Source organism: Euleptes europaea, chromosome 2 (genome assembly GCF_029931775.1).
Source record: "Euleptes europaea isolate rEulEur1 chromosome 2, rEulEur1.hap1, whole genome shotgun sequence".
Lineage (NCBI taxonomy): Eukaryota > Metazoa > Chordata > Lepidosauria > Squamata > Sphaerodactylidae > Euleptes > Euleptes europaea.
Window position 1 is genome coordinate 56669085 of NC_079313.1, and position 10009 is coordinate 56679093.

The window sequence follows — 10009 nt, forward strand, 5'->3', positions numbered from 1 at the left end:
CAACCCACAGTCAAAGTAATTTTGAACTGTTATATGATGATAGTCTATGAGAAAATTATGTGTTTCAAGTATGGCATCAAATCCATTCTTCCGAGGTTGGTAAAACGAGTACCCAGCTTGCTGGGGGTAAAGTGTAGACAACTGAGGAAGGCACTGGCAAACCACTCCGTAAACATAGTCTGCCTAGTAAATGTCAGGATGTGATGTCACCCCATGAGTCAGTAATGACCCGGTGCTTGCACCTTTACCTTTTTAAACATAAAATGCAACTGCCTCTGCTTTAGTTCCATTGCCCCTTCTCCAGAATTACCTATACAAATGGTAAATGTTTCTTTTGTAGCTATGTGACAATATATAAATCCAACTCCTAGCTGTTCCACAGCGCAATCCTCAGAAAGCTGGGAGTAAGTTGGATCCTGAATAGACCTGCTTAAGATTGCTGTGTAAGTGGGTTTAGATGTTCTTAGTCAATTGGATGGGTTCTTTTATTATACTGTAAAATGCATTTGGCACGTTCTGTGGAGAGGCGGTATATGAAATATTTGAACTAAGTGAACAATAAATGTATCGATTGTTAGTTTAGACATAGTATGAAACATTAATTTGATAATAAGAAAGTGTTCTGATCAGCAAATCTCATCCCCTACTGCACCTTCCAAAGCTAGTACAGGATAGGCTGTTGAGCCCCCAGTGAAAACTATTTGCAATGATTAAAACCTCACTGTTTTTGTCTTGCTCTTGTGCTTTTTAGCCCCAACGATTTCAGAGTGTGTTATTTCCATATTATGTTGCATTTTGCAACAAATAGCATGTTATTCCATTGAAATATCTGTACAATTTTGGTTTGGTTGATATGAACATAAAGTTGGCACTCATAATGTGGGGTAAACCATGGCCCAGAAATCTAGAGATTTACCTATCAAATTAACAAACTTTTGAATAGTGCTATCACTTATACAATTGTCCTATATTATTAGTCCTTTTAAAAAATTATTTATAATTTTTATTTATTTAAAACTTTTTAACACCACCTTTCTCCCAAGAAGAGGCCCAAAGCAGCTTACAATATGATTTAAAATAACCAGTTACATAAGGAAAAAATATGTGGGGTGAGTGTCACCCTTTCCTCTTAACATTTTTTAAATATAATGTATTTGCTATACATGTGAAAATACTGCTTTATTCCGATTTGCATCCTTATAACATGAAAAACTGATTATACTCCAGGTGAATTTGATGGCTTTTGGAGTGATTATCTATAAAGTATTTCGGCAAACAGCTATGTTAAAACCAGAAGTGAGCTGTTATGAAAATATAAGGTAAGTTCAGCTTCAGTTTTTTTACTTCCAGAGCTAGGCAGTATTTTGTTAAGAAATAACTGTGCCTCCTGAATTTTTTTTCATTTGTTTAAAAACAATAAAAATGTATATTATATTAAGTCTTTGTCTTAGGTCATTTATGCATGAGGGTTTTGCCTGAGGTTCTTTGCTGGCTGGACCCACGCTTTCCTGTTGGAAATCGCTGCACCAGCACAAATAAAGTCCTGCCCCTTTACATGCTGCTTTGTAATTGCAATGCTCACTGTGAGAGAAGATTCTCCCCCAAAAGCCAATTGCCGCATAAAAAAGCATTTTAAGAACAAAAAATAAAAAACGGAGCAATATGAAAGAAGGTGGGGGGGAGAAATCCCAACTTCCATTTAAAAATGTCTTTCTTTTGTTCAGAGAGAGCTCAGAGGAAGCAGGAAGTATTTGAATCTCCACCTCTTTACACGCTGCTTTGTGAATGGCTATGAAAGAAGCCAATCTTTTTGTGGCTTGGTTTTGCCATCTGCTTGGAGATTTCAGCCGGGCTGAGCTCAGGTTAGAGGGGAAAGTCAGATTAAGAGAGGAATGGGAAGACCCACACATTGGGAGGGCTTGCAGTGAAGTCATTTCTAATGGATGGAGAACTCATGCATAGCTCCAAGAAACAACCTAGTCAGACCGGGGCCAAACGTGAGTCCAAGTGCCCGTGCATAAATGAATATTGTATCATATTTTGCTTGAAGAGGTATTGATATAGACAATACCATGCTCAAAAGAGATCATTTAACTTCTTTGTGCTTGAACTGGAAAAGGATCTGCAGTGACAAACTATCATTGAAGAACGCTTGTAAAAAAAAGAAAAACACCTTTTCCTGTCCATGCATTGTAAATTGTCTCTAAATTGCTTGTTTGATCTTTGTGCCTGCATAGGGTTGGATTCAACCATTTTTTCTACTGATGAAAAAGGAAGGAAGGATTCCCACTCACCACCAAAAAGCATCCACAGATAATTGGGTATTGTGATGTTGTTGCACTATAGCAATCATTTGCAACTGAATTTTCCGATCATGCAGGAAAATCCAGATGCAAATTACTGATGAAGTGCAACAATAGCCCACTGAACAAGGATGTGTGCGTTCAGCTATAAATGGCAAGTTCATTCTAAAGAATACAACAAGTGTATTTTTCATGCCAAGACCAAGAAAAACTTAAACTTCTCACACAGTAAAAAAAAAAAAAAACCTCTGAAAGTAATCATATTGAAAGTATGATTAAAGGGCTTTGGGGGCTACTGGCGTTCTTCTCATAATACTTCTGAGAAACCCATTATAGGAGCAGGAGAAGCAGGAGACTCAGTGTAAGCGAGGGCCTCATCAGCAATGTCTGACACTACCCAGAAGCAATGTCATCTTGTAGGAGTGACGCTGCAGCATTTGCCCCAAACTCTATGGATTAATGATAGAGTTTGGGATGAATGCTAGAGTGTTGCCTGATGTGATGACATCAGTTCTGGGTTGCCAGCAAGTGATGTATTGCCATCAGCAAGACACCATTCACACACACACCATTTCCCCAATCATTTTTTTCCTGACACCCAGCTCAGCAGTAGCAGGAAGACCCTGGAGGGTGGGAAGTCCCCCACAGAAACAGGAGACTCGACCTCCCTCTATCTGAGCATATTTGTGATGACCTTTGGTGGGATTTATAATTCAGGATCACACTTTTACTGTCTCAGACTGAACTCTGCACTGCATACAGTGCCCCAGAATTTGAAATAAGTTTTCAAATTCAAACATTTTAAAAGTCCCTTTAAAGTGGTTAAAGGGTTGGACTAGGATCTAGGAAACCCAGGTTTTGAATGCCCACTCTGCCATAGAATCTCGCTGAGTGACCTAGTCACACACTCTCAGCCTCGACCCTGGCAAGTATTTGGATGGGCGTGATGCACAGGCAGGCAATGGCAAATCACCTCTGAACGTCTCTTGCCTTGAAAATCCTACAGGGTCATCATAAGTCAGCTGTAGGGTTGCCAACCTCCAGATGGTGGCTGGAGATCTCCTGGCATTACAACTGATATCCAGGCAACAGAGATCAGTTCACCTGGAGAAACTGGCCACTCTGGAAGGTGTACTCTATGGCATTGTACCCCATTGAAGTACCTCCGCACCCCAAACCCCACCTTTCTTAGGCACCACTCCAAAAATCTCCAGGTATTTCCCAACTCGGAGATGGCAACCCTAGTCAGCTGTGACTTGATAGCAAAAGAAACAGAAAATCCCTTTAAATTCTTTTAATTTTCTTGAAAAATGCCCCAACAATATTTAGGGATGAGGTTGTTAATGTAAGATGTCACAATCACTTAGGAATATGCTGAGGGTCCTTTGAAGCAAACAAAGTATAACTTTATTCAGAATTTAAAAAATATAGGAATACTGTGCCTAAAAAAATTCCCTCATAGTAGTTTGCCTAGCCAGTTTACCCAAAGCCATAAGAAAAACCTGTTCTGGAATTCCTCCAGATTCTGGTACCCTGGAACTATGCAAGCTAAGCAAACTTTTAATTTTTCTAAGCCTATGCTTCAAGTAGAATTGAAATAGTTATTTCTGATAAAGAACACCAATTCTTACAGCGACACTTGACTTGGTGCTCAGTGCAGTTCAAATCATATTAATTTCAGTGGGAGAAGTGAAGCATGTCCTTAGTCCTTCCATTGAAATGAATGGGCTTAAAATGCTTAACTTCACAGGGTGTCTGGGTGATTCACTTTGTTTCTGGGGTAGACAGAAATTGGGGGGCCAGCTCTGGTTTTTATGTTATTTTCCCACGATTTTTTCCTCTTTCTTCTGCTATGATTTTTCCATCAACTCATTCTCTTTAAAACTGATTTATAGAGACCTTGAAAACCGTTTGTGCTGGAAAAGCTGGAGTGTGCTACAGGGACCGTTGAAAACAACTTACTGTTTTTGTTGCTTAGAAACACTCCTGCCGTTTCAATACGGCTGCACTAGATTTATAGTTAGGATTTAGCAATTGTTTGATTGATCACTTTTCTTCCACTGCTCGCCCTATCAGCTTCACACAGTGCACTGCTTCTAATGAAGGCAAAAAATATATATTCATTTTTGAGGAAACAATGGCAACAAAAGAAAAAGAGCGAGAGCACAGTTCTCTTGTGCTCAAAGAAGTCCAGCAACTGTTGGACCAAAAATGAAAGGAAAAAAACTAATCATTGAGCTCATTTGCAAGACAACACTGTGCGATTTGTCAAACTCCATGAGCTGGGCTGTATATACTTATAATACAGTGCGTTAGTACTAACAAAACAAGGAAAAAAGCCCCAAATTCAACCAATTGATTTGTATGCTATTAGAGCATCAGCATTCTGACCCTGCAACAATTTAAAGTTCTCTTGCGTTGTAAAAGCAAAATTCTTTTAATATAAAGAGAAAGTCTGGTTTTACAGCCAGCAGTATCTCCAAGGCTGAAACCGAGAAACAGCCAGAAGATCCCTTTGATGTCATGCACATGTGCTGACCTAAGAGCATACTATACATTCTTTCCAAGGTTTCTTAGGGGGTATACTTCATAACAGACATATGTTTTACCTTGGGGAATTACACTAACAGTAGATTTAAAATCAAATCATATGCCTCTGCAGTACACCAGAGAAAACAGATTTGAAGATTAAGACAGCCAGTGTTTTAAAAACCATCCAGTTTTACCTTTTCTGAAGTGTTTTGCTAGGAAGCACCACAGCACACCCTAAAGTGTGCACCAGGTAACTGCAATGCAGTTTCCGGGGATTTTCAGCTGAAAACGTGCTGCTTTCTTCAGTGGAGAAACAGGGGCCAAAAAAAAAAAGGATACTTGGTTGATAACTTGTCCTGCTTCTGCCTAGGTCTTGTGCACGAGGGGCACTTTCTCTCCTCTTTCTCCTTGGTGCAACCTGGATCTTTGGAGTACTCCACGTTATCCAGGGATCAGTGGTCACTGCGTATCTTTTTACAATCTTTAATGCCTTTCAAGGACTGTTCATCTTCATATTTCTTTGTGTTTTGTCACGAAAAGTAAGTACTCTCTGATTTCTAAAAATGCTAATGATTTCTATTCACATATACAGATACATGAGCCACAACACTCTTTGGATTTTATGCTCACAGTTATGATTTTCAGCAGTCCTACTGAAATGTTTTTATTACGTTTCATCCATTTAAAAATAAATAAAATATTGCTCTAATATAGGCATAGGCAGACTCCAAGCATAAAAATCTGGGGAAATTCCTCATAATGAGGAATCTGTACAATCAGTCTCTGAGCTAGTCAAAAAAGCCTAGATTTGGGAAAGTCCAAAGTGAGCGGACCTGCCTTAAATCTTCTCTTTAAGCCTATATCCAGCCATATTGCTAGGGGCAGGGTTTCCCAGCTCCCCAGCCTGCCGGTTGTATGATAATATTTGAAAATGTGCAAGAATTAAGGGATTACATACAACCCATGAGGTTCTCAGGTATGCTTAGTTCAGTACAAAGATCGCTCCAACTACCGCCCAGTATTGAACTTATCGTACCTGGGTAAGGTAGTTGAGAGTGGTGGCCAAGCAGCTTCAGGCATTCCTGGAGGAGACATTGGCCTTGGACCCATTCCAGTTGGGCTTTCACCTGGCCATGGGACGGAGATGGCTGTCACCCTCACAGACAATCTCTGCTGACAACTAGACCGAAGCAGGTTGGGGCTGCTGATCCTACTAGATCTGTCAGCGGCCTTCAACACAGTCGACCGTGACCTTCTAGGATGCTGTCTCACTGACATTGGAATCCGGGGCACAGCCCTTCAGTGGCTGTGCTCCTTTCTCCATAGTCAGGGACAGAGGGTGATGTTCGGGAAGCAGGTGGCACCCTTTGGTGTGTGGGGTACCACAGGGTGCAATTCTCTCCCCTATGTAATTTCATATCTGTATGCAACCCCTTGTCCAGCTTGTTCAGAGCTTCGGACTGGGTTGTCATCAGTACGCTGATGACACCGAGCTTTACCTGTTGATGGACGGCCATCCGGACTCTGTCCCAGACACACTGCCTGATACTTTGATGGTGTGACTGGGTGGCTGAGACAGATACGGCTGAAATTAAATCCATCAAAGATGGTCGTTCTGTGGCTTGGTTGGGGCGGCCTTGGGGTGGGGTGCCAGCTCCCAGCTGTTGGTGATGTGCAGTTAACACCTGTGCCCACTATCAAGAGCCTGGGTGTGATCCTTGATGCCTCCCTTACTATGGAGGCTCAGGTCACAGCTGTGGCCTTGACAACCTTTTTTCAATCTCCACTGGGCTAGTCAGCTGGTGCCCTACCTCTACTGCCCTGACCTAGCCACAGTGATCCATGTGACGGTCACCTCCAGGTTAGACTACCGTAACTCACTCTATGTAGGGCTGCCCTTGAAACTGATCTGGAAACTCCAGCTGTTACAAAATGCCACTGAGAGCCCACATTCAGCCAGTGCTCTACCATCTGCACTGGCTCCAAGTGGAACACCAAGTCAGGTTCAAGGTGCTGGTTTTGATCTTTAAAGCCTTACACTGTCAGGGACCGTTGTAAGTTCAGGACTCTCTCCTTGTATGCCCCCCAGAGAGGAGTACGCTCTGCTAATAAGAATCTGCTGGTGGTCCCTGACCCAAAAAGTATCTGGCCGTCCTCATCTAGGGCCAGGGTTTCTCAGCCCTGGCCCTGGCCTGGTGGAATTCCCTTCCGCAGGGCCTGGAAAATGGAAACATTCTGCCAGGCCTGTAAGTTGAGGGCAGCTACGGTTCCTTCATCAGTACTGGCCTCCCTACCCCAAGGGTTGCCAGGTGGGTGCTTTTGGCAGGCCACTGCCCACCAATCCACCCAGCTGATCCGGAGTGGCAGCCGCGTGCGCAAGCGGGGGTGCTTGCGTGATGACAGCACTTCTGGTTTTACTTCCAAAAGTACCGCATACCTGCAGCTGCTTTAACACTCAAACCCCCCCAAATTTGGTTTGCCCCCAAATTTGCCTTCTCATAATTTCAGGCAGTGTTGCTGACAGAGTGGGAAAGGCTTTGTTTGGGTGTGCGCTTTGGGGGGGGGGAGTTGCAAAAGCTCATGGGAAGTGAAAGGAAAAACTCTGCACCTCCTTAAACTATATTAGGTGTGAGCTACTTAGGGCCATGGCTGCCGAAGAGAAAGATAAAAGGGTGTGCACAAAGCTAACATTGAAATTGCCTGCCTCCTCCCCCCAGAATCAAAAGTTCTAAGTAAAAGCAAATTTAAAATGTGAGAGACCGTGGTGAGCATTCCAAATTGGTTACCTGGTAGCACTGCTAGAAAGTTTCCTTCTCCTTGCCCCATGCAGCCCACCAGAAATGGGGAGGAGATATCAGGGGAAATACTCACAACATGTTGGAACTCACAAATCATGTAGTGACTACCTGCAATATTGGCAGAGGTGGAAAAACTGAAAGATTTCCAGCACATTCTTAACTATGGTTGTCCATTCATTTCAGTGTGCCTTACATGGTCCTGTCTATGGATACTTAAATCCAGAGACTGGAGGCATGGACAGACAAAACAGATGTTTCTACAAAACCTGAGAAAATCCCCAGGTTTGCTGAAAAATCTTAAATCTAAAACCCAAACTCCATGGTGTGTGCGTGTTAAAAACCCAAAAATAATACAAGTTGCACCTGTATCAAATGCCTTCAGACCTCACTGGCCATTGCTAGTCAACCACAACAGTATTGCCATCCTTCAAGCCTTTGTTTCAGTCAGGAAATGCAGTGGCAGGGCCCTTCCCAGGGCTGTTTGGCCTTTGAAGGATGACTTACTGGGGCCAGGGCCAGGGGCAACTACCTGGCAACTTGCTACTGTATGACTCGCCCAGGCCTAGCTGCTTGCTACTGTTCAGTAGCAGCCTCCTCACAGAAGCCAGTGTAGTACAGTGGTTAGAGTTTCAGACCACATTTGAATCACCACTCTGCTATGGAATCTCAATGCATGACCTTGGGCAAGTTACACATTCTCGGCCTAATCCACTTCACAAGTTTGCTTTGAGGATAAAATGGAGGAAAGGATGTAAGCTGCTTTGGGTCACCATTGTGGATAAAGGTGGGGCTATAAATTAAATAAATAAATAATAAATATAGCTGAAGATGGGATGCAGATAAAAGATAGGTAGATGGGTGGGTGGGTAGGGAAGAAGACAAGAAGGAACCAAGGAAAGGTTGCCAGAATGGGGGTACAGGGGTAGTGAGGTGTGCCTTGCAAGTCCTTGCAAATTTTCCACTTTGCAACTGGGCCTGGCTCAGCAGCTGGCATCATGTACCTGGCCTAGGGTTGCCAACCTCCAGGTGGCAGCTGGAGATCTCCCGCTGATAGAGATTAGTTCACCTGGAGAAAATGGCCGCTTTGGTAATTGGACTCTATGGCATTGATGTGTACCCTGTGAATATGCCAATAAAGGTTGATTGATTGATTGATTGATTGATTGCACTGAAGTCCCTCCTCTCCCCAAACCCTGCCCTCCTCAGGCGCCGCCCCCAAAACCTCCAGGTATTTCCCAACTCGGAGCTGGCAACCCTAACCTGGACATAATTTTCCCAAGCAGAGGCTGGCAGAAGGAAGGAAGAAAAGCTGAAGACAGGGATGCAGATAAAGAAAGATTGGCAGGTGGATGAGAAGGAGAGAAGGAAGCAGGAAAAGGGGAGAGACTATGGGGGATTTCAAGGAATGAAAAAAGAAAATGGTGGGGAAAGGAAAATTAGATGACACCCTGCAAGTCCTTGTGGGGCCCCAATTGGTAGTCATCTAATTCTGGATTGTGGTTAATATGTAAGCCCAAATTCTGAAAGTCTCTTTAATATCTCTCCGAATCTTCTCAAAGGCAAATCTGACAACTGGAAAATTACTTAACATACATCTATTAACTGGCAAATAGGGCAACATGATCATTTCCTCTTTTCACTCTAGATCCAGGAGGAATACACTCGGTTGTTCAGAAATGTCCCTTGCTGTTTTAGATGCTTGAGATAAACGGATAGAATGTTAAGATGAGCAGTGCCATGGAAGAAAGGAGAAAACGAGCGGCTTTGGAAGGAAAATGCTATATTGTGAAAGTATGAAATGAACTTCTGAGCTGTCATCTCTCTTAAATCAATTACTTTCTCTCCAGTATAGGTATTGTACTTAAATGCACACTCAGGCACATTATATTGTGTACAAACAGCATATCTGTACAAGATAGACTGGTTTATTGTATAACAAATTAGGCTTCTAAAGGAGCCCAGGACTCTTTAGGGCTAATGGCTGCAGCTCAGAAGGGAGCAAACCCAATGTGCAAAGCAGTTTTTGTGAGTAGCTGTGCTATTAATGTCATACCTGCTGACTCGGTAATGAAAATAATTTTGCTTATTGGTGTTTAAAGAGAGTAAATTCTATTAGAGTGTTAATAAACAGAATCTACTTTTACCACGACTCAGTGTCCCTTGTTTAAAACATGGGAGATTAAGAGCAAGATTTGGTAGCTGTGTACAGTTGCTCTTGTTCAGATCTTATATATTAATCGATGTTTAATTTGCACAAGAAAATGGAAATATTGTTCAGTTCCCATCATGTGAATTGATACTGAATATGTATCATTTTGCGTACAGGAGATACAAAGGACAGCTTGAGAGTATCTTTATCCATTAGCATCTGAGTTG

General features: G+C 42.5%; 1 protein-coding gene across 3 annotated transcripts in view; it reads left to right on the forward strand.

Annotated features, from left to right (window-relative positions):
* Nucleotides 1–9766, forward strand: part of ADGRL4 (adhesion G protein-coupled receptor L4) — a 129533-nt gene extending 119767 nt beyond the window's left edge. For 2 of the 3 annotated variants that reach the window (XM_056844114.1, XM_056844115.1), the window contains 3 exons: nucleotides 1228–1319; nucleotides 5206–5374; nucleotides 9279–9766. In XM_056844114.1, the coding sequence (XP_056700092.1) occupies nucleotides 1228–1319; nucleotides 5206–5374; nucleotides 9279–9341 (324 nt within the window). In that variant the 3' untranslated portion in view covers nucleotides 9342–9766. The remainder of the gene's footprint in view (nucleotides 1–1227; nucleotides 1320–5205; nucleotides 5375–9278) is intronic. The other variant, XM_056844116.1, reaches the window with a different exon arrangement.
* Nucleotides 9767–10009: the final 243 nt, after the last annotated feature.